General features: G+C 40.0%; 1 protein-coding gene and 1 long non-coding RNA gene across 3 annotated transcripts; one reads left to right on the plus strand and one right to left on the minus strand.

The window, feature by feature from the left end:
* Window positions 1–455: 455 nt before the first annotated feature.
* On the plus strand, window positions 456–11033 carry LOC309507147. Its single transcript, XR_014209045.1, has 2 exons — window positions 456–955; window positions 8104–11033. It is a non-coding gene; the product is annotated as an uncharacterized lncRNA (long non-coding RNA).
* On the minus strand, window positions 8317–27973 carry scn2b (sodium channel, voltage-gated, type II, beta). 2 transcript variants are annotated; one of them, XR_014209018.1, is made up of 6 exons: window positions 25655–27973; window positions 16323–16489; window positions 15415–15625; window positions 13925–14120; window positions 13770–13837; window positions 8317–12401 (listed from the first exon to the last, which is right to left on the minus strand). XR_014209018.1 is itself a non-coding variant. In XM_082181251.1 (5 exons), the coding sequence occupies exons 1-5, from the start codon at window positions 25734–25736 to the stop codon at window positions 12371–12373; spliced, it is 687 nt and encodes a 228-aa protein (XP_082037377.1). In that variant the 5' UTR covers window positions 25737–27973; the 3' UTR covers window positions 8317–12370. The 2 variants fall into 2 exon arrangements, 1 of the variants encoding a protein (XP_082037377.1); XM_082181251.1 differs by lacking the exon at window positions 13770–13837.
* Between the last annotated feature and the right edge of the window lie 7 nt (window positions 27974–27980).

Below are 27980 nucleotides of genomic sequence, written 5' to 3' on the forward strand. Positions count from 1 at the left end.
CTTGGGAGTCCATATCACAGCATATGTGTGTGTGCTAGTGTGAGGGTGGAGATTCAGAGAGAGAGAGAGAGAGAGAGAGAGAGAGAGAGAGAGAGAGAGCAATTCCCATATTGCAATCTACAGTATAGAACCAGTAAGAATGAGAGAGAGAGATTGGACAAGAGAGACCCACTCATAGTTGAAGAATGGAGGAAGGCATTAACTAGACAGAGGTTGGTGACACTTTGGAGCAAGAAACACTACCATTGGCTTCTGATTGAGAATGGCCATTCAATAGAAGAGAAAAAGGAAATAATGTGTTATTACCGTGACCTTAATGGATGGATAGATTTTACCTGGAAGTCACATACGGGACGCCACACGTCGAATTGTCCTATCAAACTAATGATTTACAAATACTGGAAAGCATCCTGGAGGTGAAACGTTTGTTTATCAATGACAAACAGACGTAATAGCGAAGATGCTGGACTCCCCGGACTGCACCAGCGAGGGGAGCATGATGTTGCAAAACTTCGCCAGACGGGAAAGGAGAGGAACGGGGAGGGGCGGAGGAGAAGAGGTGTGGAGAACAGCAGGAGGAGGGAGAAAGCGAGCCGGAGAGGTAGAGAGTAAGAGAGTCTCTGCATTTCAAGTTAACAGTGACCTTAGAATCTCCTTCTATGTGTTTCGCTCTCAGTCCCTCTCTCTCACTCACTCACTCACTCACTCTGCATTAAAGTACAATGCTGCATTTCTTCAGACCTTTAGCATCCCGGGAACAACTACAAGAGAGTCTGCAGGAGGATGCAGCCCTCCCTACCTCTGTTTCTCTTTTGCTCCCTCTTTTTCTACAACTTTATGATGCGTGGAATGTGATGGCCAGGAGAAGTTTGGACTAATGTGCAGGACAGGCTTCACTTACAGAATTGCACTTTAAAATTTAAGAGCAAAGACTTGTTTGATGGTTCAAAACTGGGTAAGTAAAAGCCATTTTTATCTTGAATAAACGCAACTGAATCTCTTTAAACTCTCTTCACTAATACTAATGTCTGTGTAAATGTTTTATTTCATTGCATTTTACATTATTATTTATTGCATTGCTTATAAAAAGTTGTTTCCTTAAGCCAGGGACACACTTAACAACTGTAAGGCCAATTATAAATGTAATTTGATACTTATTGATCATGCCCAAATGCTCAGAGTCAGAGACAGTTGCGTTCAGTCTTTGTTCATAGTCGTGTTTAAAATCTGCTGCTCCAGGCATTGGAAACTGTAAAGACCGGGACACACCAAGCCGACGATCGGCCGTCGGGCAACGTCGGGCCGCTTTAGAGCGTCGGCCGACTTAGTTTTCTCGGTGTGTTCCGCACCGTCGACAGAAATTGGACCTCGTTGGCTTTTTTTTTCGGCCGATTCGACAAGTTGAATCGGCGTCAGGCCGTCGGTGAAGGAGGGAACTCTGATTGGCTGTTCAGTGAATCATTGAGTTAGAGCCAATTTTTTAGAGTCTATGGTCAGTGCACGAGAATAATAGCAAAACAGCGAGCAAAGAAGTCAAATCGGTAGACTACAAATAGAAGGCTGTTAATGGTATGTAATCTTACCTGAGTGCTCCTTGCCGAATATTTCAATATTAACATGAGCGGAGTGGAATAAAGAAAGTGTTTAGCAGGATTGATATTCAAAACGGTAAGCACGCACTGCTTTGTTTATGGTTTGTGTATCTGCAGCCTGCAGCGTCGGTTTCCCTTTTTGAATGACGACTATAGATGAATATATCTGCAGAAATAAACAGTTTTGTCTCATTAACACGCAGGCGCAGAACACGCATTCTAGCTGACAGTCGGCAGTTCTCTCGGTGTGTTCAAGTGCAGCTTTCCCCCACCCAACGCAGGCAATACGAGGCGACAACACAGTCGGCTTTCATCAGCGCTACTTCTTTGGCGTCGGTTTGGTGTGTCCCGGGCTTTATACGTTTTTTTTCTGTAAGTTTGTTCAGTTCAGTCTTAGAATGTTTCATGTGTCCCCGGCATTAAGGAACTATTTGTACCTGGTCCGAAACATAAAATTACTTTTGTTGGTATAGTCAGTCAGGTTGATTCAGTGACGTTAAATCAATTAAATCAGCTAACTTAGATGTTACCATGTGAAGCACATTTTTAGGTTTCCTGACAGAACTTCATAAATTATTTATGTGTAAAAAACTGAAGAGACACTTTTACAATTCATTACACTTACAAAGAGTAACTTACAATTCATGTGGAAATTTATCATGGTTATAGTATGGTATATATATATTTTTATTATTATTATACAAACAAATACTTAGAGTTGAAGGTGAGGTTTTGATATGACAAAGCATGTCTTGCAAAATATCAGTGTACAAGAGATTGTTTTGCGTATTAAAACTCTCATCAAATAAGAGTTTCTATTGATATTATTATTCAATTAGTTTATTTAAAAATGTGATTTGGTATTACAATTACAGTTATTTGTTCATAAGCAAAGTAATAATAGGATTTGCTATGCAAAAAAATAAATACAAATAAATATAATAATACAAATGCTTCAGTTTAAGCTTGATATAGGCAAGCCTCAAACGGTGTTATTACACTTACAGTATGTGATAGTCACATTTCTTTCTGCGCATAAAAAATTACTATAACGTCTCAGGTTACAAATGTAACCTTGCTTCCCTGAGAAGGGGAACGAGACACTGCGCCCTAGGGGAACACCTCAGCGTGACCGGTGTCTGAAGGATGTGTTTAAACGCGACAGTTGTATTGGCTGGTGACAGCCTATGACGTCCCTGTGAGGTATAAGAAGGGCACCTAGAGAAAATGTCATCCACTTCTTCATCTGAAGGGACCATGCAGGCAGCCCCGAAGCATGGCAATGAGACGCAGTGACTTGTTCCCCTTCTCAGAGAACCAAGGTTACATTTGTAACTAGAGATGTTCCCTTTCGAAAGAGAACTCGCTCTGTGTCCTAGGACGCTAATGGGGAACAAATGCCCACTCCGCCATGCTGAGGGTAATGCATGCTAGATTGGCTGTGGCTAAGCCCTAAAGACTCCTCATTCAGCTTCACTGGCACCCGGTCAAATTTCGCATCACCTACAAAATCCTCCTCTTTACCTATAAATCTCTACATGCCACTGCCCCCCCCTGTACCTTCTGGACCTTCTACATCCCTACATCCCCTCACGGAATCTACGGTCCATTGACAAGGGCCTGCTCTCTGTCCCCCACACCAGACTGCAGACTTTTGGGGACAGAGCATTCAGCGTCGCAGCCCCCACCCTCTGGAATTCCATCCCCTCAGACATCCGAAATGCCCCTTCTCTGGACACTTTCAAAAAACTTCTAAAAACCCACCTCTTTACAAAGGCGTTTAACCTTGAATGACTTTTCTTTTGTCTCGGCAGTTATGTGTAAAGCGTCCTTGGGTCCCGTGAAAGGCGCTATATAAATATAAGTTATTATTATTATTATTATTAAATGGCCTAATTGTCAGAGTAAAATTCCCCAAAGGTACACACCAGTATTTTGTTGTTGGTGACATTACTCCCTACGGCCACTGCCCAAGCTGCATGCCTCAGTCAGGAAGTTCACTCATACCATTCACCTCTCAAGGTAAAACGGAAGGACTTGACCCAGGGCAGAGCTAATGAAAGATTTATTTAAGGGAATATGACCAGGGACAAAAAAAAAAAAGACCCTGGCCTATCACTTCAGGGGGACCAGGAATCACCAGGGGGGGCTGACATCATTCTATTTTAACCTAGTCAACCTACAACCTGTCTGCTTAAACAGAATCTCTAGACTCAGCTCTCTAGCAGAGGCCTACAATGAGAAGGTATCTCAGAAAGGCAATAACCAATTTATCAGTCACTCTGCGCTAAGTCTTGCATATGTTATGTCTGCAATTCTCTGCCATTGTGTCCTGTTTTCCTGTGTTTTGATTCATTCTGCCTGTTGCTCTGGATTATTCTTTGCTTGTGTTTCCTTTTGGACTGTCTTGCTGGTATTTGACCTGAGACTGTGTTTGGATTTTCAATTGTCGATTAGCCCCTAAAAATAAACACTTGAGTATCCTCAGCCATTGTGTGTCCGTGCAGTTTCATAACAGAAGACTTAGCCACACATGGATCCAGTAGTTAGAATCATCCGTCTGCATCAATGCAATAGATCCCGTGAGGACCACATCCAGGACATCTTAGACATTGTACATTTCTCTGACCTCTAAGCTCAACTGTGATGGTCTTTGAGGGTCGCTGATTGAATTTCGGGATTATGCACTGTAGTTGAGTTGGGTTCTCCTTCACTGTTGGGAAAGTAGAGGATGATCCTTCCCCTAACACATTTTTTTGGGGGGTGGGTTGGTGGCAGGACACACCAAGCCCCGGCCCACCACGGTCACCAGAATGTCCTGTTATAATGGTTGCTAGTCCTGTGCTTTCTGTACCTTCCCATCCTGTGGTTCCCACACCAGAGCCTATTCACAACATGGCTGCCGTACCAGAGCCTGTTTCCAACATGGCCGCCACTCCAGAGCCTGCTCCAGCCCATGAGTCCACTTCAGAGCCCACTCCAGCCCATGAGTCCACTTCAGAGCCCACTCCAGCCCATGAGTCTGCTCCACAGCCCACTCCAACCCATGAGTCCGCTCCAGACCCCGCTCCGGCCCCAGATTTTCCTGTTTGTCCTAATGTGACAAGAGAGATCGTCCATGAGTTTCCAGTCTGCCCTGATGCGACCACGGAGGTCATCCCCAAGTTTTCAGTCTGCCCTGACCAGACCATGGAGTTCGCTCTTGAACTGCCTGTTTGCACCAACACGACCACAGAGGTCATTCCTGAACTGCTTGTCTGCCCAGACACAACATAAGAGGTCATTCACGAACTTCCAACCTGCCCTGAGATGACCACAGAGGTCAATCTGGAACACCCTGCCTGCTGTGACCCGGCCCCTGAGGTCAACACTAACCTCTCTGTGATTTGTTTCAGTTTCGCCTGATCAGCCATGGTAGTCTCTAGTTCCGCCATTTCCACCAACTACACCATGGTGGTCACCTGCACTGCCTGCTCTGCCGTAATGGTCTATAGTCTTGCTAAGGTGGTCTTCTGCTCCCCGTGGGGGTCTTCAATCTCCTGTCAACTCGGCTGTGGTGGTCTTCTGATCTGCCGTGGGGATGTTTAGTCCTAGCTAATCTACTGTGGTGGTCATCTGCTCCACCATGTTGGTCTCCAGCATCGCTGGGGTGAACTTCAATCCAGCCTGTGCTGCCCTGGTCACCTGCCCAGCCTGCCCCACACAGGCCACCTGCCCTGCCTGCTCCGCCTTGGTTCCCTGCTCTTCCTTCGTCTTCAGTTCCTCTTCCATTCCATGGACCTGGCCCTCCACTCCGCCTGCCTCATGGACTTCTCTGACCATATTAGGTGCGTCTGGAAGCCGCTCCTTAGGAGGGGTTGTGTTACATTCACCAGCTGGAGTGCCCTTGATTGCCACCAGAGGGAACTCCACCCCAGATTATTGCGACTCTAGTAAGGACTTCATTACCCATAACTCTCTGCCTGGTCTAATCATCTATGATTGTTTACAGCTGTACAGCTGAGTGACACTGCTTAAAGGTTGTATCAGTGATTTCAGGCCCCCCAAAAAATTATCACATTCATCTAATCTTTCCTAACGATCCGCTAGCTACCCGCCCCATAACCAATCACCGACAGGGGGAGGGTGTTGTGAGGTTTTGTGCTCGTGCACGGCTGCACGCAAAGTCGGAGCTGAAGAAGAAGCTGGCTCAAAACCTCACAACACCCTCCCCCTGTCGGTGATTGGTTGGAACACTATTTGTTTTGGTTTTGAGTGGTTGGTGAAACCAACTGTTTTTGTGGTCAGATCTCAGAGCCTAGGCTCCCTGCAGAGACGCGTTTTTTTGACGGCATGCTTATGGGGCGGGCAGCTAGCGGATCGTTAGGAAAGATTAGATGAATGTGATCTCTTTTTGGGGGGGCCTGAAATCATTGATACAACCTTTAACCCGAGGGTTCACCAGGACCTACAGAGCATAAACATAGCTCTAGGGGAGCTGAGTACTCTGAATACCTCAAGTGAGGGAAGTACTAACCAAGCTCTTACTAGTAGGCGGAAAGAGAATCCCTCAACTTGATGCTCATTTATTTATAAAGGAGGCCATAGGAAAGCCTTGCACGATTTACACGCTGATGTAGATGGATGCAAGTTTTCCATGCCTTCTCGATCTCAGTATGGAGATCAGGAAAACATGCAAGACTCACGATAGCTGGGCAGTTATGTCCAGATAAAAAACTATCATCTAATCTCCCACGAGCTGTCTCCTTTTTGCGCTTCCACGGCAGATCAAGTCTGGCCGTAGCGCGTTCCATAATGGCAGGCAAGGAGGGCTCAGACATTTCAACATGTCTTTCAACAGAACACTGGCTGCTAGATCAGAAGATGTGACAGATAACACGTCTTCCTCCAGCAGCTCACTCTTGTCAGCCGCTGAGTGCAACAGATTTATACCGCTCTCAAACTCATCAGCGAGCTCCACCTGAGAGCCCCACAATCTCAGTCTCCTTCCCTCCTCAGCAAGAGCAGGACCCGAACCTCAGGTTACAGGTCCCTGTCCCCCCTCTCTCGAGAAGAAGGACAGACGAGAGTGGAGCTTTTTAAAGAAAAACTCTCACAGTGCACGCTAACAGCCCACTTGAGGACTGAGCATGCATGCTCTTTGCCCAAACAAATCTGGTTTCAAATATCTTCACATCATAGTAAATGCTTTCTTACCACTACATGTACTCAAACAAAACAGTCCCTGAAGACAAAGAAGATGATGACATGTTCTCTCAGTGTGCCTTCTTATACCTCATGGTCGCACTAGTGGCGACGTAATAGCCTGTCACCGGCCAATACAATTGTCGCGTTTGAACAGGTTCTTCAGACAACGGTCACACTGAGGCGTTCCCCATTAGCTTCCTAGAATGCAGTGTGAGTTCCCATTCGAAAGGGAACTTCATGAATCTGGATTAATAAAAAAATCATTTGAAAGGGACAAAAAGCTACTAAAATAAATAAATAAATAAATAGATCAAACAACATTTGGTTCTTCACCAGCACAGATCCAAGCATTGCTGAAACATTTCTAAATTTAATATTATATTAGAGACATGTCGATGAGAAGATCGAAAGAGGAATCCTTATGGAAACAGTTGATACAATAGGAAAATTAAATAAAAAGACATAATTGTGAGATTGCCCAAATCTGTACACATATAATATCTGCCCTTTTCTAAAAATAACACATAAGAGTGCGAATAAGTTACACACCAGGCAATATTGGTCTTATGAGGAATTTGACTTGGTCATTCTAGAATAAATAAATAAATAAATAAAGCTATTTGAGTATTATACACATAATTACCAATACACATAAGAAAAAGAAGAAACAAGCACATCTGTGTATCTAAAAACTGACTAATTGCAGCGAGATTGATTGCTGAAGGGTTTTTACACCAGATGTTTAAATTACATCTGTCTTGCTGACTCACCGTGGCAGCACCCCCAACATTACATGTGATTCATTTAAATAAAACATGTAAAAAAAAAAAAAAAAAAAAAAAAAAAAAAACGTAATTTATCTGGATTGGAGTATTAATGGATGCACATATCAAATAATTAATGGTGGTCTGTTTACTTAATTTGTTGATTTTCAGTCTTGATATTCAAGTTGTCATGATGTTGTGGTCTAGTTGAATTTGGCACTTTGATGAATATCTACTGTGTATATTTACATGCATGAGTCACCTTCACTTTTGCCTGTGCTGCAATTTTCTCCAGCAGTAGCTATATAGTGTTGATCACACTGCAGAGACGCTGCCCCCTCAACACCCTCTGTCAGCTTCTCTCAGTATAACCTACTTAAAAACACCTGCCCTGCCTACCTGCTCCAAATGTCCATGTACTGCATATTGCCAAGCACTAACATTTGCTGTTTTTGACAACATAGCTGAAAATAGCTCAGTTGGCTGTAATTAACTAAAAAATAATCAATATTTTAATACAGTAATTACAATAATTTTTATATTTTATATTTATTTTAAAGGAACTGATCATCTTCAAGTGTTTTCCCCAGAAGAAAGAAAGCCTAATGGGTTTTGAACATCATGGGGGTGAGTAAATGATTTTCATTTCAACAGAATTTTCATTTTCATTCAATTTTCTATCCTTTAAATATTTATTAGGCTAATGTTTTCAGTGAAAATGCAAATATTTTTAGTGAAAGGTAAAAAAAGAAGAAAAAGAAACAGACAGAAAATGCTTTTTTCTTTGTTTTTATTGGAGAAAAACAATCAGTGATGCAGCTCATTGTTATGGTGAAGCGCAAGCATATGTATTTAAAGTAGGCCAGGGTTAGACCTTCAGAAAGATACTAAAACAGAGGCATGCATGATGGAAAAATGCTTGAAAAATGCAAAAACTGGTCCCCAAGCCATTCCAACCAGCCTCGCTGGACTGCTGCTTGATTATGTCCATATACATGTTATGTTTGTATGATCTTGATGTGTAGGCAAATGCATTAAAGAAAACATCAAGGCAGTACAATCAACAATATGGTATCATGGTTACATATCTGTGCCATAATTTACCTATAGTATAATTATATAATTATAATTACAAAATTATTAAAATATAATCAGGGATTTAGTGTCATGTTGCCTGGCGATGAAGGCAATTCAACCTATGAATGGCAACCATTAATGCACCAGCCATAAAATCACTGTGCTACAGTCTGTATTTAAAAAGCTGGCTTAATGTTAATTCAACAAATCAAATTATGAGCTTGATGGTTATGTTTTATCCTTTTGGAGTATCTTTGTGTCACTCACATTATGATATCTACACAATTGCAAAAATGCACAGGGTCGTAAAACATACAAACAAAACAGTATAATTCACAATCTATATGTGCACGTGAACAAAGTAACTTAGCGTCATTTTGTATGAAATTATAATTGAATACATAGCAATAATAGTTAACAGTTCTGATTACACAATATGTAAATGTCAATAGAACCTTACTGAGTCCATAACACAATAAATCAACACTAATTTAAACATGTTAAATTAAAATAATAATAATAAACAGAATACATAAATAAGAATACATTCATACAAAAAATTATAGAGGTAACAGCAAATTATAGTGGTACAACAGCATGGATTTACCATGTATTTTTGGTACATTTTTTGTTAGTGATATAACAAGAAGTAAAATAACATGTCATGATACATAAAATACAATATCCCTAACCATGGTTTTGTTATAGTAAACGTGTAGTAACCATGTTTTTTTTTGGTGGATTGATTTCCATTTGTATAACCACAGTTTTATCACTAATACCATGGATAAACTATGGTTAGTGTAATGGTTTATGGTTTATTTGTGGTAACCAAGGATAACCATGTTTTTTTAAATTATTATTATTTGTAGTAAAGCCATGATTAATTTTATAAGAGATGATGTGGAAGTGTAACATAATACATTTGCAGTGGGGAAAAAAAAAGCAGCGTAACCCAATCAGAAGGGCACTCAGTGAGTTAAAGAGTGCCTGAACAGAAGCCAAAAAATGTGTTGGCTTTGCCCTGCTAAGGGTGAGCCCTCCTAGGCTCAAAATCACTGTGGCTCCAGGCTTTGGGCCTGTGCTAAATAATGTTTTTTTACAGCATGCGAACCAAGTAACTATAGATAGTGAAGTAAAATAAGTACTACAGTAGTTTAAACTGTTATGGTTTGAAGGCAAATACTGTACAGTATATATTGTTCAAGTTTTTTTAATTTTTTATGCCAGAACAAAGAAGAACTGTTTATTATTGAATGAATGTAATGTTCTAACCTACATCTCTATTAATTGCTTCAATTTAAATAGACAGACTTTTCAACATCATTCAAGATTACAACATATATTTATATTTAGATATATTTACTTTTATTGAATTAAACTATTTAAAACATACTTCTCACGTTTCCTGAACATAACACAAAATCATACTGTTATAACGTCAAGGCTATTCTTTGCAGAAATTGTTCGATTTAGCAGATGGTATGAAGGGGGAACTGCCCCTTCCCTACATAATCTACTAGACAGTCCATAGTCCACTACTATGAGTCCACTGAAAGTTCACAATCAAAATGGATTCCCAACACATTCGATATGGAAACAGAATTTTTATAAACAGAACTAAATATCTGTTTTTGGTTTTGTTCTTTTTCTTTTGGGAAAAAGGTTCAATGAATCATTAAAAGGTTATCATTTCTTCTGTATACCCAAATGTTTAATTTTCTTTTAAATTTGACATATTCAATCATCTTTCACTTGCACAAGCTTAAGACTCAATTTGAACCTTTTTTAAGCCTCTTTCAAATTATAAGATTAGCTGTGAAAATTGATTAAAAACGAAGTGTTCATAAATTCAGTACAGAGAAAAAAATAAACATATATAGATACTAATTTAAAATAAGTTCACACATTCCAAATAACACACCACAACATACTTGTCAAACACAATAATATCAACAATCAAATTTGTTTTTTGGTTTTTATCAAAACGTATCCAACAGAATGTTTCAAATGCCACATAATCGTTGCACCTGAAATGACGATGTTTGTGTGAGAAAGCAGTGTTTTGTAAATGGCATTTTCTATAAATAGGGTACAAAATGCCTGAAACTTGAAAAAAATATTTTAGGGTTGCAAATTTGGCATAAATTAAGCTGTCGCTCCATAGGATATTTGTTTGATATATATATATATATATGTTTTCTATTCATAATTTCTGCCATGATGTAAAGGGGTCCAATTTAGCTTATTTTTTGGGCCTCACAAGGAATGTTACACGTTTTGTTTTTGTAATGGAAAAAATATGTTTTTTAAATTTCATTTAATTTAATGTTAAAAACTTCAGTGTCCATATTTTACAATTATGTCACTCTTCTATGATTTAAATTTTTAGATATAGTCAAGCGAGTGAAGTCCTCTGAGGTGGAACAGACTAAAATCGCCATAAAAAAAATAAATAAAAAAAATTCATGCTAAGTTAGTTTTATGTTAGATAACAAGCATACAGTTTCTAATAAGTCATAACAAAAACAACAAGGGATTTGTGTCTCTAAAGACCGTGACACACCAAGACGATGTTAAAGAACTAGCGGCGACGAAAGCCGACTGTGTCACCATAAAAAGCTGGACTTGAACACACCACAAAGGCTACAGGCGACTATCAACTAGCACATGCGTTCTGCGCCTGCATGTAAGAAAATAACTGTCTATATCAGCAGGTAGTACAGGTATATCAGCAATAGTCTATACTCGTCATTCAAAAGTGGAAACAATAGCCACATTCCCATTAAATATCAGTCATGCTGATCACTTTTTTAATTTCAGGCAGCTCAAGTTTAATATTTGTGCATTGGAATGCCCAGGTAAGATGACGTGCTCAGTCGGCCAAAATACCCCCAACAAAGTCCAACTAGTGCAGCCGGTACAGAACACGCCACAAAAACTGGGCCAGCTGACGTTCAACGATGGCCCGATGTTGGCCGATGGCCGACCATCTGCTTTCTGTGTCAGGGCCTTAATGCTTTTAAAAAAGTAATGGGACACCAAAGTGTACTCTATTCATAGAATGTGCCAGATGCTTATGCAAAGTAATGATTTGTTTTGTGCAATTTTTGTGTATCATGTATAGGAAAATTGTCATGCAATGATTGTACATGTTTTGGAGGTGTGTTATGTGCTATAAACAAGCAAATGATAGATTTTGATGGATAGTCATGGTCCTGCCATTTTGGTAGGTTCAAGGTATCACTGCTAAATATTCTGCTGTTTTACATGCTGGATTGTAAAAACAGCACAACATTTTGCAAACTGGCACAACGAGAAGGCACACACACAAACACACACGTTATGTTTCTGCATCCACTTAAAGAGGACGTTGAGGGCAGTGATTTCTCAAGAAACTGTCAAAATGTATAAACACCATAAAGGTAACTTTGGCAGTTATAAAGGAGGACTTTGTATAATTTAAAACGCTCCCTTTTAGAAAATTCTTAGCAGAAATACTGGATGGCTAATATTTATAGTGCTAATAAGTGGCAGTAAAAAGGGTGGACCAAATAAACAGTTCTGTAGGACACTGTTATCACATTAGCCTGCCATATTGAGTGGAAGAGGCAGTATAAAACCCTTTGTGATTTCTCACCAGTGATTGGACGTCATGGCACTGTGGCAGAGATCTTCCTAACATGACATGTTTGGTCGCTACACAAGAAAACTGAGGAATGTTGAATGAGACGAAGAGTAAAATAAATTTTACATATCTTCAGGCAGGAGGCATAAATTTCTGAAAGGTAAAAGAAAGACAATGAAATGTGAGAATTTATTATTAACAGTTTATTTAATAATTCTTTATATTTGTTATTTTGTAGGAAAAGAAAATCCCATTAGAGTTGGGAAATCTGATTCAAGATTTTTTTTTTTTTTTTTATCTGATAGTCTCAATGAATTGGGTTTAAAATACTAATTCAATTATTCATTTGCCAGAACCTCTGTCGGAAAAATTCGAAGTTCGAAATTCGAAAGTTCGAAAATGTAATTTCTGTGAATCCTTAGGCATTACTTTCAATTAAGCTGTTCAAAATACCGATTCAATGATTCACTTGCATTGTTGTATTTGTATATATATATATATAGTGTATTTCAGCAAACCAAATAACTGCACAAGACCTGCTCTTGCAATATATATATATACAATATATATATATATATATGAAGAGTTCAGATGCAAAAGCCTCTAAGTGCCATCTGACATTTTCGTTTAGAATGATAATTTTTATCAAGCTCGTATATTTAAGTTCAGTAATTTCACTTAAAATTAATTAAGGTTATTTTCGATTAATAGGTTATTTTCATTGCCATTTAAGTGAAATTTCTGAACTTAAATATAAGGAGCTGTATGTAAGAAATGTATTTCAATTAATCATAAAATGGCCCTGATATGTCACTAGACATTAAGAAATCATGTTCATTTCAAATACTTATATCACTGACAACAGTAGTCCGGCCAGGATATTGTCATTTAAAAAGTGAAGTTGCAGCCCTCAACTGATGTTGATGTTGTCATCTTGTGTTTTGGCCTGAAGCGCCACCCTCCACCTATCTACCAATCACGAAGTCAGTAGTGTTTCGGCATCCGGGTTGCCAGCTCTGCTCTAGTTACCACAGCTACGTAGCAGCCTACGTTCCTGCTGGATCCTGCAGCCTATCTGGCAACCTCGAGTCAGGGGGGAGGGGGAGGGCATACACCGCTCTACAGTAATTTGAAAGTGATTGCAGTACCAGTTTTGGCCACAATCTTACATACGGCTCCTTTAAATATACAAGCTTGATAAAAATGATCATTCTAGAAGAAAATTTCAGATGGCACTTAGCTTTTGCATCTGAACTCTTCATATATATATATATATATATTGCAAGAGCAGTTATTTCGTTAGCTGAAAAACACTGACAGCAACCACCACAAACAGACACAACAGAACCTAACCAGATAAAGAAAGACTACAAAGACTGATTGCAACCAGAGAATTCAGAATTCAACCTAAAAACAAGAAGGACAGACTGATGAAACAATGATGGAAAGAGAACTTGAAAGAGCCACTGTCAACCACAGTCACATGACCACCAAGACACACCAGCTAGCAATCAGTTTTACCAGAACGTGAAGGATGGAGCTCCACCATACGTTAGGCCTCCATGGCTAAGATGGCGGGTTAGGGCTGTCTGTTTCAGGATTCAAAGTAAGCAGTTTGTTTACAGAGACGAAATACTCAAATACTGGGAAAGAAAAGAAGAAGAAAAAAATCTTACTTTGTTGCTTCTTCTGTTCCTCCTTCTCCATCTACTTTGCCCTCTTCTTCCATCTTCTGCTCGTCTGAGATCAGCTCCTGGTTCTTATGTCTACGAATGCACTTCACCACTACCATGGACAGAATGAGCAAAGCAAGAATGCCCCCCACAGATGCCCCGATGGCGACAGCAATAGTCGAATCCCTTGGTGGTGGCACTGGGCAGAAGAGAAAAAGAAGAGATGCTAACAACAAACTTCACCAAAGCAGCATATTTCTTCAGTGAAAAAAAGATATTCTGAAAATTTGTGTAAAATAATGTAAAACAAGAAAAGAAAAATCTTTCTGGGCCAAGATTGAATACTTCTACCTCCAGTGGCTAACTGGCCTATGCTAATCAGCTAAAAGCTACTGGTTGCATTCTCAATGTTGCCATTAGGGGTGCTAGAGCAGACAGTAGTTATTAACGTCTTCTGTAGTTTTCTAGTGTTTCTTTATAAAGTGACCTCGCCAACTACTGGCCTGTGCATGCATTCATACAGCGGTTTAATAGTTTTCCAGGATTGGTGTGAACGGGGATCGTTTTGACAATGTTGTCATCTGTACTCGAAAAAAACAAAGTTTTTAGTAAGTTGTGTAAATGTAAAAAGAGTTTAAATCTTTCTGAGCTAGTTAAGGTTGTTTCATTGTGATGAACTATGAATACAAACCTTATTAATGTGTTTTTTCTTCGAATAAATAAAGTGCTGAAGGAATGACATGTTTGTCAGCCAAAACACAAAGTCAGTGAAGTCAATGAATTCAGTGGGTTTTTAGTTAAATCCCTGATATAAGGTTTGTAGTAAACACAAGTTCAATATATTCCCACGTTTTATTTTACAACATATACAATATCAGTGATACCCCTTTGTGAAATTTTTTTTTGTTTGTTTTTTCTGTTAAAGTGGCTAAACAGGACAACAAAGGTTGTCGGGAACATTAAAAGTCATCACACCGAACTCTTTTACTCGCTAGTCCACTTTTACAGCTTTGTTGTATTCACACACTATTCTAACTCAAACTTTTAGGCAAAATGTTATTTTTTTTTAAAATAAAGACTGAGAGTTATTAGAAACTTAGTGATGGTGATGTTGAAATAATGCGACCGTGCTGTAGTTCGTTTATATCCTATGTTTAGCTTTTTACTGCTGCCGGTTGCATTTAGGCTTTAAAATTATAGAAGCTTTGTTAATTTGTGAAAAGAATAATTCACTTTTTGTTGGTTGAGCAGATTATTTTCTGCAATAATCCAAAAGCCAACAGAAACATCTGATTGGGTTTTTGTCAAGGGTGATGCAAACTTCCGGGTTGACCAACAAAAATATATTCTCTCTGCAGCACTCTATTCTAATCCTGGACTTAACAACACCTGCAATAATGAAACCCCATTCATCATGGCCTGTCTTGAAGCAACCCTGGTTGAAGACCCGAAACTTTTGCCGTACAGCATCTTTGCCCATGCTGAAGTCTTACATTCAGTCAAGACGTTGAACTGGATGGTGCCGTGACCCTGAATGCGATCTGGAGGGTTGCGCACATAGCAATTGTAGATTCCATCGTCTGTCAACTGCACATCTAAGATGGTGATGCTGAGGTCGTTCTTTTCTAGGTTTCCAGAAAAAATTGCCCGCTCTCCAAATCGGCTTGGCTTCAGGGGTGTTATCCTGGTCTTATAGGTCATGAACTTGGAAAAAAAGAAATTAAAGGTAGATTGAGAAAAGTGACGAAACAAAAGAATCGTCTAACTTTTTATATTTATGTAAATATTGATATTTCAATAGCCCCTTTCACACAGCAATCCCAGTAAATTACCGTAAAATTGCCTGAATGACTTTACCGGTAAATGCACAAATATGCTGTTCACACAAGCAACAGCGTTCTGCTTTAGTTTCACTATCTGTTCAATTTATAATAGTGCAACTGCAACACTGATTAATGGAAAAGAAGGCAGGGTCTCGAGCGCGACACGTTGAAAAAGCTGTGAGATGTGGCGCAACGGTCAGAAAGGATCATCGAGTGCATATTTCAATAGAAAAACTATTAAAAAGCTTACTGTAAACAGTGCTGAGTAATCACATTAAATCCATAAGAACTTTATGATTGGCAAAAAGCAGACTTCTTACGTCAGCACGTTCTGACATTGTACGTGATCATACCGTTAATCTTCATTCCGCATTAACACAGAACACATTACTGGTAATTTACTGGCAATGTTACAACTTCCCTTACCGGTAAATTGCCGGAACCAATTAACCGGTATTTTTGAAAAGGTCCTGTTCATACATGATCTCTTACCGGTAATTTACCAATAAAGACTGTATGTGTGAACGGGGCTATTATTTTGATGATATTTAACATTTTAAGTCTCTTATTTCTCTCACCATCTCCTCTGTGCTGTTGAGTGTCTCCTGATAGGTCCAGTTCATGGCAAATTGCTTGGGGTCCAGCTTGTAGCATGAGGTGAATGCACACGGGATTTTGACATCAGTTCCGTTGAGAGCGTTGATCTGTTGTTGCACCAGCACATCCATGGAAGTCACTGGACAGGCTGCAAGATATGTAAATATAGACATGTATAATTCCTGTCATTTGATTTTCCTGCCATCTGATCGGTGCACGTTTTTTTCATCTAAAAGTCACTGAAATTAAATTTGACGTTGAAGAATGAGTTCACATGTTATTTCCAACCGATAAAAAAACGTTTTTTTAAACTTCCAAAATAATTTGCATAGTGTTCTTATATAACTTTCGAACAATTAAAAAGTGTACCTTACCATAAAATGCCTATTTTTGACTCTAAATTCTGACTGGAGGAGGTAAATGGGTGGTTAAATTTTGTAATACTAAAAAGAAATACAATTGAAGCAATGGGGTACATCAACTGTTCAGTTACCGTCATTCTTCCAAATATCTTCTTTTGTGTTCAGCAGAAGAAAGAAATTCATACAGGTTTGAAACAACTTAAGGGTGAGTAAATTATGACAGAATTTACATTTTTAAGTGATCCATTCCTTTAATAATGAAATTAAAAGAACCAAAGCGATGACTGACGCATTTGTATTACATTCCAAAAAGCTCCTTTATCAGTCCCAGAGAGGAAAATTAAACCATGGCTGGATCGGCACAGATTGGAATGGTAAAGCAATAAGCAAAAAGGTTTGGCCTGATGGTGGAAAAGTGGCACACGTGGTCACATGTAGAAAACATGGGAAATTCTTTATCTCTATATGCATTAAGCTTACACTGGGTTACATTATTTGTATTGAATCGACAGCCATAATTTAATAATTTTGTCTATCAGGAAGGTTTACTTTCTCCACCATTCTGCCAATTCTGCCAAATGGACACCATTCTGCACCAAGTTCTGGACAAGTTCCCACTGCTGCAGCAGTTATGCTTTATCGGCCCGGCTCTCTGCAGTACTAGCAGCAACTTCGTCACACCCTCCCATCCCATCCCATCCCATCCCCACCCCCCTCAAAGTGCTGCAGTTTAGTCCGTCCCCCTCCCTCTCAAAAAATCAGGTGTCCTCACGGATAGAGAGCAAGAACTACAGCAGCTGTGTTCTGGAGAACACATACACACACAAACCTCATGTGTACGTGAATCCCTTTAGTAATCACAATGATTTATAGTGTGTTAAATTCAGAGTGCCTACAAAGCAACATTTGAACTATACAGATATACAAGGATTCATTATACATAGTGTTTTTGTGCTGAAACAGTATCCTACTTGTGCTTTCAGTGTGTGCTGTAATAAACACACACAGAGACACACACGCATGTTCAGCATAAATATACACACACGCAGAGTCAGCACTCGGCCGGGTGTGTTACTCAATACCGGCACTACGTCAATGTCGTCCCCACCCACCCTTTTACTCTCATGTATATTTAGTCGGTTTCTCTCTGCACTACAGCAGAGACGCTTTATAACTCCTTCGCATTCCCCATGCACATTTAATCACTGAATTCATGCATTTTAATAAATAATAGTCTAACTGTTGTAGTTAAAAAACTACAATGTATCGGTAAATTCTCTTACATGACTGTTTGGGTTTATATGAGCATGGAAATACGGGGTCTGACAACTGCTGATGTCTCCAGCCCACTCTTGGGGAACCGATTTGATGCATGTATCAATATTCACCGGTTCAGAGTGCTGTAGGAAGAAAATACTGCAGTGTAGCTCTCTCTCGCCCTCTCTCACTCAACAGTTCCTGACAAACCCCATCCCTACACCCTCCCTGCGCTGTCTCTGTCCTCTTTTTTCTGCTCTCAAGGTTATGGTTAAAGGAGAAATGTGGACAAGGTACATTGTGGAGCTGTACATGCATGCACAAACAAACAAATAATAATACTTATAATTATATAATAACATTGATATATATATATATATATATATATATATGTGTGTGTAGACGAGTCATTTACATTTATCACACCCTCAAAATCTGAGTCAAAATCTGCTAAGGGGAAATAATGGAACATTGTTTGAAAAAGTGATTTTTCACTATTATTTACAACAGGATTTGCATTTTCAAGGGTTTAAATAAAATATTTTTGTTATAAGAGAAAATACAAACAACTTTGCGCATAAAAACCGCTCCTTTCCTGGTATTTTTTTTTACTTGATTTTCCAAAGTCAATGAATTTGTGACAGCTGAATGTAACGTTTATGACAAGCCAAACATGTCAGTCTCTGAGTAACATATAATTTATTTAAGCCACAAAATAAACTTCATTCCATAAAATAAGTATAATGAACTACGCAAAAAGCATTTTTAACATCTATAATTACCCAAAAATCATACGTAGTTCAGCCCGTATGCACGTTATCACATCCGTCAAAAACTGGCTGTCGATTAGAATATTAGAACTAAAAACGTCAACATAACACACTCGTAAATCACTTCCCTGAATACTTTCCGGCTAAGACACAAATAAACATTACCTTACAAATCCACATCATTTGAATATCACAACATAGATGTCTGTCAAAACACTGTATAACGTGCACAATACACAGTAGTATTTACAAGAAGGAGAGTTCCAGCGAGTACATGCATTCCCTGTTAAACCCACACTACCGGATGTTTTGACTACGCTATTGCTTTCCGAGAGCAGGGAGAAAATGGCGGGATGAGCAGCTTTAACACGCTGTCTGTCAGAGACAATAACGTGCATAATACATAACGCACATTGGTATAAATTTGTTCTTCACACTGCATGCTAAAGAGAATAAACGCCAATCCAATAGAAAAACTTCGGCGGGTTAGTTAACATCGTGCAACATGTTGGTTTTGATGGACATTGTTCTAATTCACGAACCATACTGTCACGGTGTGGGTTTTGTCTTGTTCTTGTCTGTCATGTGTTCCCCTGTCTTTTTATGTTTAGCTGTCTCCTGTTATGTTGATTAGTCTTCCCAGGTGTCTTTGATTAACCACGCCCCCTTGTTATCTTGTTTAGCTTGTCTGTCTGTGTATTTATACCTCTGTGTTTCAGTTGTGGTTTGTCGGTCGCTGTAGCTGTTTCCATGTTCCTGTCCTGAGTTCTGTGTTCCTTTGTTTTCCCTGGAGTTTCTGTTTGTTTCATTAAATTAGTTTTGCGTATGGATTCTCTCTCTGCTTCGTCCTTGCCTCATCATAACAGAACGACCGACCAAAAAAAATGAATCCAGCAGCTTTGGAGAGTCTCCAGCCAAGAAGGCGGCCACGCCTAATGCTGATTCCCAGGATGGCCGCCTTCACGCTTCCTGAGTCTCTTCGCGTCATGCCTGCAAAGCCTGAGTCTCTTCGCGTCATGCCTGCAAAGCCTGAGTCTCTTCGCGTCATGCCTGCAAAGCTTGAGTCTCTTCGCGTCATGCCTGCAAAGCTTGAGTCTCTTCGCGTCATGCCTGCAAAGCTTGAGTCTCTTCGAGTCATGCCTGCAAAGCCTGAGTCTCTTCGCGTCATGTCTGCAAAGCTTGAGTCTCTTCGCGTCATGCCTGCAAAGCTTGAGTCTCTTCACGTCATGCCTGCAAAGTTTGAGTCTCTTCACGTCGCTTCTGCCGATCCAGAGCTTCAAGCCAGCCCTGCCGAGCCTGTGCTCCACGTCAGCCCTGCCGAGCCTGCACTTCTCGCCAGTCCTGTTCCTGCTAAAGAAGTCATCTGTACAACCGAGCTTACTACCAGGGATGATGACTTCTCCGATCTCCCTCCTCTCATCGGCCCTGCTGATCCAGAGACTGTCCACGTCACTTCTGCTGATCCAGAGATTGATGACTTCTCCGATCTCCCTCCTCTCATCGGCCCTGCTGATCCAGAGACTATCCACGTCACTTCTGCTGATCCAGAGACTGTTCACGTCACTTCTGCTGATCCAGAGACTGTTCACGTCGCTTCTGCTGATCCAGAGCTTCAGGCCAGGCCAGCCGAGCCTGCACTTCATGCCAGCCCAGAGTCTCCTTCTCTGCTGGTCCTGTCCAGCACAGAGCCCTCTTCATCGCTGGTTCCGTCCAGTTCAGAGCCCTCGTCGCTGCTGGTCCTGCCCAGCTCAGAGCCCTCTATGCCACTGGTTCTGTCCAGCTCAGAGCCCTCTTCGCCGCTGGTCCTGCCCAGCTCAGAGCCCTCTATGTCGCTGGCTCTGTCCAGCTCAAAGCCCTCTTCGCCGCTGGTCCTGCCCAGCTCAGAGCCCTCTTCATCGCTGGTCCTGTCCAGCTCAGAGCCCTCTTCGCCGCTGGTCCTGTCCAGCTCAGAGCCCTCTTCATCGCTGGTCCTGTCCAGCTCAGAGCCCTCTTCATCGCTGGTCCTACCCAGCTCAAAGCCCTCGCCGCCGCTGGTCCCGTCAAGCTCAGAGCGCGCTGATGTCGAGCCAGAGCCAGAGCTTCACGTCAGTCCTGCCGAGCCAGAGCTTCACGTCAGTCCTGCCGAGCCAGAGCTTCACGTCAGTCCTGCCGAGCCAGAGCTTCACGTCAGTCCTGCCGAGCCAGAGCTTCACGTCAGTCCTGCCGAGCCAGAGCTTCACGTCAGTCCTGCCGAGCCAGAGCTTCACGTCAGTCCTGCCGAGCCAGAGCTTCACGTCAGTCCTGCCGAGCCAGAGCTTCACGTCAGTCCTGCCGAGCCAGAGCTTCACGTCAGTCCTGCCGAGCCAGAGCTTCACGTCAGTCCTGCCGAGCCAGAGCCAAAGCTTCACGTCAGTCTTGCCCAGCCAGAGACTGTGTACACCACGTCTTCCACGCATGTGTCTTCGGACGAGATGGCTGACTCCACGCCTGTGTCTTCGGACGAGATGGCCGACTCCACGCCTGTGTCTTCGGACGAGATGGCAGACTCCACGCCTGTGTCTTTGGACAAGATGGCCGCCGCATCCTCTGAGCCCGTTCCTGTTCCTGAACCGTCGTCTCCGCCCTGGCCGCCCGAAGGGTCGTCTCCGCCCTGGCCGCCCGAAGGTTCGTCTCCGCCCTGGCCGCCCGAAGGTTCGTCTCCGCCCTGGCCGCCCGAAGGTTCGTCTCCGCCCTGGCCGCCCGAAGGTTCGTCTCCGCCCTGGCCGCCCGAAGGTTCGTCTCCGCCCTGGCCGCCCGAAGGTTCGTCTCCGCCCTGGCCGCCCGAAGGTTCGTCTCCGCCCTGGCCGCCCGAAGGTTCGTCTCCGCCCTGGCCGCCCGAAGGTTCGTCTCCGCCCTGGTCGCCTGCACAGCCTGATCCGCCCTGGTCGCCTGATCCGCCCTGGTCGCCTGCACAGCCTGATCCGCCCTGGCCTCCCGTCTTGCCGCAGTCTCCAGGTCGTTATCCGCTCCACGGGTCTGGCCCTCCATCCCGCCCCCAGGTCCGCCTCCGCTCCACCACCCTCCTGAACTATTGTTTTTTGTTTTGTTAGGGCGTCGGGAGCCGCCCATAGAGGGGGGGCTATGTCACGGTGTGGGTTTTGTCTTGTTCTTGTCTGTCATGTGTTCCCCTGTCTTTTTATGTTTAGCTGTCTCCTGTTATGTTGATTAGTCTTCCCAGGTGTCTTTGATTAACCACGCCCCCTTGTTATCTTGTTTAGCTTGTCTGTCTGTGTATTTATACCTCTGTGTTTCAGTTGTGGTTTGTCGGTCGCTGTAGCTGTTTCCATGTTCCTGTCCTGAGTTCTGTGTTCCTTTGTTTTCCCTGGAGTTTCTGTTTGTTTCATTAAATTAGTTTTGCGTATGGATTCTCTCTCTGCTTCGTCCTTGCCTCATCATAACACATACATTCTGAATCTTACATTTATGATTTTAATATTTTCAATAATCTTCTATTCTCGACTGATATTTTTTTCCATAAATTTGGCAATAGATGAACTGTTAAATGATTGATCTTGAGATGAGTCCCTGCAGTCGTTCAATTAGGCCCTCATATGCAATATATATTTTATAAACTTTACAGGTGACTTTTATTAAATGTAGTTTGAGCCCTATCTTCTCAGTTGTTTAAAGGATTAAGGCAGTTATCAAAGTTAAAGTTATGAGTTAAAATGTTGTTTCATTTTCCAATAAAAGATTATAAATAATAATAATACTAATTAGTTACATTTATATACAGTCTAACAGCACTGGGACATTTCACTGTTCGTATCACTCTGCAAAACCTCTCTTTTATTTCAGCATAGGGTTGTTGAAAGCAATGTTTTGGCAACAAATCTGTTTAGACGGTTTAAATGCACCACATTTTAGTTTCTGCTTAATGACTGAAATATTGTGGGCAAAACTTTGAACATGGTATGTTTGCACAGTAAATGAGAAGAGCGAGACATCTGTATTTCTGTGAGAAGCAGATCTTCACAAGCTTGTTAACAGCAATTGTTTTCTCATAATCTACCATATGTCATATTCGGCTCACAGACAACTGTTACTGCAGTTGGATTATATCTAAATATTCTGTCATCATTTACTCAACCTCATGTCTTTAGAAAACTGTATAATTAACTTTTTTTCATAGAAGACGAATAGAGGTATGTATAGCAGAATGTCCAAGCAATTATTTTCCATACAATGAAAGTGAATGGTGACCATAACTCTCAAGCAAAATCGTCAGTGAATAACATCATAAATGCTGACAGAATTTTTATTTTTGAGTGAACTGTCCCTTTAAATTAAAACTACCTAAACTGTAGTATAATAAAACATAGAAACATATGCATGCACTGTTTGCAATCGAAAATAACGTAATGAGTAAAACATATTCTTGTAAACTATTATCTATTATATAAAAAAAATTGGGATTGGTACATTTTTTATGTCTTTAAAATAAGTATCTTCTGCTCACCGAGGATTTTTATTTGATCAAATTACAGTAACAAGTGATATTATGAAATATTACAATTTAAATCAACTGTTATTTTTTATTCCTGTGATGCAAAGATGAATTTTCAGCATCATCACTTCAGTCTTCAGTGTCACATGATCCTTCAGAAATCATTCTAAAATGCTGATTTGCTACTCAAGAAACATTTATTATTATTAACAATGTTGAAAACAGTTGTGCTGCTTAATATTTTTGTGGAAACTGATTTTTCCTGTAACAGTGTTTTAACTGTAATAGTGTTATGCACTTTATAGCCTAATCATTGCTGAATAAAATATTCATATCTTTCAAAAAACAACTTTTGAACGGTAGTCTACTGAAGAAGAAGAGGTTTCTATAGTGAAATTGAGTTCAATAGCTTTTGGGGCTAGTGGAATAATTCAGTATTTTTTTCAGAAAGCCAAACTGAAATGTATTATTAACTTCAATCTCCTGTAGAATAGGATGCCGCACCAATACCGCAATACCGCATCTGTATACCTGAATGTGGTATTGATGTGCAAATAATTTTGCCAGTGGAATTCACTGTGCCCTAGACTACATGATGAAAGCTGAGAATATCCATGCATTAACATTTGTTTTAAAAATGCATGTCCTAAAATATATCTGGACACTTAAGCCACATGTATGAATGCTATTGCAATAATAATAAAATCAAACCATTTGACATACATTTTTAATCAATAAATTAATTAATCTACATGAAATACGAGCATGTGAAGAAGACATTAACTGTGCCTGCCTATAGTGCCAATCGTCTTTTAATGGAGATTAGTAGATTATAAATGTCTAATATTTGATGCACTTAAGTTTGTATATGGAGATATATTTTAACCTCATTAAATAATTTAGGATGGGAAGAGATAGTTTAGTGAAACTGGGTTTTATTACACTTCTACCTCATGTTGATCTTCTGTCACTGAGATGCTGTGTTTTACGCCCTCTGGTGACTTTCTAGAAAAACTGCACTGTATTCACTTGAACTTGAATGCAACTTCACCAGCATTCGTTTTAAGAATACTCTTTTGGTGTGTGCAGCTCTTTTTCCTTTATGTTAAGCCTACAGTACAATGAACCATAGTTCAGTAATAAAAACTTTAATTAATAAAAAAATGTGGACTATACCACATGGATTAAGCACAAGAAAGTAGGGCATACTGTATGCCTTCTGTTGAAATAAATAATCCTCATGTAACGTTCAAAAGCAGCAGTCCCATGAGACAACATGTAGCAGTAAACCTATTCACGAACACACACATTGGTTGTTTATGATTGGTTATGATTTTCATTATTTTAACTAGGCTTGCTAGCTTGTGTGTTTGTTCAGACATTCAGAGTCTCTTTTAAACATCTTTATTTCTCTTTATTTTATTAATTAATTGGTTTGCTCTGAAGCACTTTGTTGTTTACTTTGTTGTTCAATATTAGGCTACTTCTCTCCATTAAGTGGATAGCCCACCCAAAAAATGAAAACGTTGTCATCATTTACTCACCTTCATGTCGTTCTAAACATGTATTCGTTTCTTTCTTCTGTTCAACACAAAAGAAGATATTTTAAGGAATGTTGGTAACCAGGCAGTTGACGGCACCCATTGACCCATAGTAGGACAAATATACTATGGACGTCAATTGGTCAACTATGTCTGGTTACCAACATTCTTTGAAATATCTTCTTTTTTGTTCAAAAGAAGAAAGAAACTAGTTCATGTTTGGAACAACTTGGCGGGTGAGAAGGCCTATGTAATGACAACATTTTTGGATGAACTATCCCTTTAAGCACCCTTTCCTCACCCAGCAGTATTGTCTCCATGTTTTCCTATTTAACTGTCATTATTGTTATTATTATTATTTAAAAGTGCTGTTCCTCGTCTTCAAATATTATATACTGCGAACATGTGTATTAATCTGTTTATGACGAAATGTGACACTTTTCCTTCCGCTCTCAATTTTATCTTACAATATTGGCTTTTTTTTTCTTTTCTTTTTTTGCGTCGTCAACAAAAGGGTATAATATGAAGCAAAATATTATCATTTGAGTTCCTTTGATTATATAAATTGGCAAACAATTTGCCAATTATGACCTGCTTAGCGTTTCATAATCTGATCTAAAGGCGCTCACAGTGGCATCACGATAAAACGCAGATAATGCTGATTAATGACAATTTATCTGCAATAATAATCACCATCAACCGCTATAATGTACTGTAATAACATATGCCCTATACACCCAATTTTATCTGCATTCTTTCTTATTCGCATCATATTAATAACAGGCTGTAGGCAGGGAAACAATGAAATCACATCTGTTTGGCTGGTAGGCTATTGAAATCGTTAAAATGTCAAATGATAATTTTAAGGAAGGGCGTATTTATTTATTTTTTCCATAGCAGAAGCTTTTTTTTACTTACCCAAAAACATCACCATTGCAACACAGGATAATTTCAAAGCGGACGCCCACTGCGTTCCCCCAGAATGCAATAAAATGGTCATTTTGGTCGCTGACAATAAACGAATCGGAATATAAGTATTAAAAATGCGTGTGAGATCTATTTCTCCGTTTCAATCATATAAAAAACACGGATATGTTTTTTATTTTGTGCTATGATATGGCTGGCAGTGTCTGTTGCAAGAGCACTGGTTGATATTATGGTTGTGGTTTGTCATTTGTCTTTATTGAGATTTCAAACGAACGGCAACATTATTATATTAAAATACTGTAATAGCAACACATAAAACGGTATATAAATAATTTCACAAGATGAAAAAAACTAAAAAACAGGACGCATCTATATATTACATGTCCTTCTTCGATTCAGTGCAATCAGAAATCAGTCGAAGAAAATCTACGCGGCCGTTGACGCAAAACCAAAAAATGACGCACTAGCTTGCAGAAGGACCACCTCTCCTCACTAATGGAGATTAAAGTGTAGGGGACAGTGGGGTAAGGTGAGCCAGTGAGTAAATTGACCCACCCCCTTTATCTTGGCAACCGTACACTTTTATTGTCATGTGACCATATATTTTAGAACCACCCATCATTTCTGCCAGACTGTGAAAAAAGAGAAACACGTGGGAGGAGTGGAAGGCACCCATTTACTTTGAAAACTGTTTTTGGCTTGTCAAAGTAACATTTTAGCATACCAGATGTAATGGCTGTTACATCAAATGAAATTGGCCCAAGTCTAAAAATATGTATGATACATATTGGTGATTTAGCAATGTATGCAAATCATTTAGCTAAATATTAATCTGAATTGGTAATCCAGCTAGCTAGTTAGTTTAGTTAGTTTAGGTAGTTCTAGCAATGGGGCAAAGTGAGCCAAATGCATTGGGGTAAATTGAGCCAGCATTTTAACTTACCCCACCATAGTTAAATCTCTGACGTATAAACTGGTAATTTCAGTGTATGTAACTGGTTTAGTTTATCTTTTTTTTTTTTTTTTTTTTTTTTTTTGATAGGAAACAATGTACAATTACACCAAATCCTTCTCTGATAAGAACCAGAAGGTGCTTTTCACCAGATTATAATCATATAAATATTTTCCACCTGTAGTTCCTAATAGCCTCACATGTTCGGCATTGCAGAAAAACATGCCAAGAACCTTTTGACTAAATGTTTATTAGTTTCATCTTACCCCACTCACCTACTGAAGATGAGCTGGAGGTAGTGAGAATGGTGCTGAACAATTATGATGATGCTGCTGCTTATTAAGGATATAGACTTAATGCATAAGCATCTACCATCTAAGGCATGCAGCGTAAAACGAGAGTACACTGAGAGTGCCTTGATGCCAATGTGGTTTTAGCCACTAGTTTTATTGTGTTAATAATACTTGGTAAGTGGTTCCACAAATCTCAAAGGACAGATTGAGCATGAATATGTGAGTCTGCAATAGAGACAGAAGTTAGAAGAAGTGGTAATTTCATGCTGATGAGAAGTCATTGAGAAGATAAAGAGGAAAACGTAATGATGAATTACTAATTTCATAAATAATGAAAATGGCATTGAACGAATCACATGCATATTCAGAGAGATATATACAGATTTATTATGAGGGATAATGTAAGCTACAGTCAGCTGGGCAGTGCTAAAAAATAAACCAATTATTGACTTGTATATTTTAATGTAACTTTTTTTTTTTTATTCAAAATGAGCTAAATTTAAATGAGTCAATACATCATCAATCCTTCCTTCTTCCAAAACATGTTTTTGTTTTACCCCGATTCACTATGGTAAGCCTTATGGTAAGTGTTCCTATTTTAGACCTGACGGGATGGTTCTCACGGGAAATTGCATGGATACGTCACTCGCCCACGTGTCTCGCATCGTAAATAGAGAAAAGTTAGTCCGGCTACTTTGACGCGTGTATGGTGTGAGTGGCAGAGTTTAGTTGCCACAACGAGTGAGAGAGGTCGACATGGAGCCGCTAATTCTCAAACCTCGGGAAATCACCCAAACGCCAAACAAAGGAGAGTCAGACAGAGCTCGTGATAACATGAGAATCACAATTGGCTTGGCTTTTCAAAGATGAAGAACTGAGGGATTTGAAATGTTGTAAAAGCGATCCGGAGATGGCGTTTATTATTACTCAACAGGTTAGTAAGTTATTTTATTGAACAGATAAATTGTCACATGTAGACTGAAAAAAAATATCCGTTTAATTTAATAAATGTTTTTATCGTAAGTGGTTGCACACAATTGATTTTAGCTACATTTAAACAAATGCATTAAGT

This window comes from Leuciscus leuciscus, assembly GCF_965113295.1.
Source record: "Leuciscus leuciscus genome assembly, chromosome: 9".
Taxonomy (NCBI): Eukaryota; Metazoa; Chordata; class Actinopteri; order Cypriniformes; family Leuciscidae; genus Leuciscus; species Leuciscus leuciscus.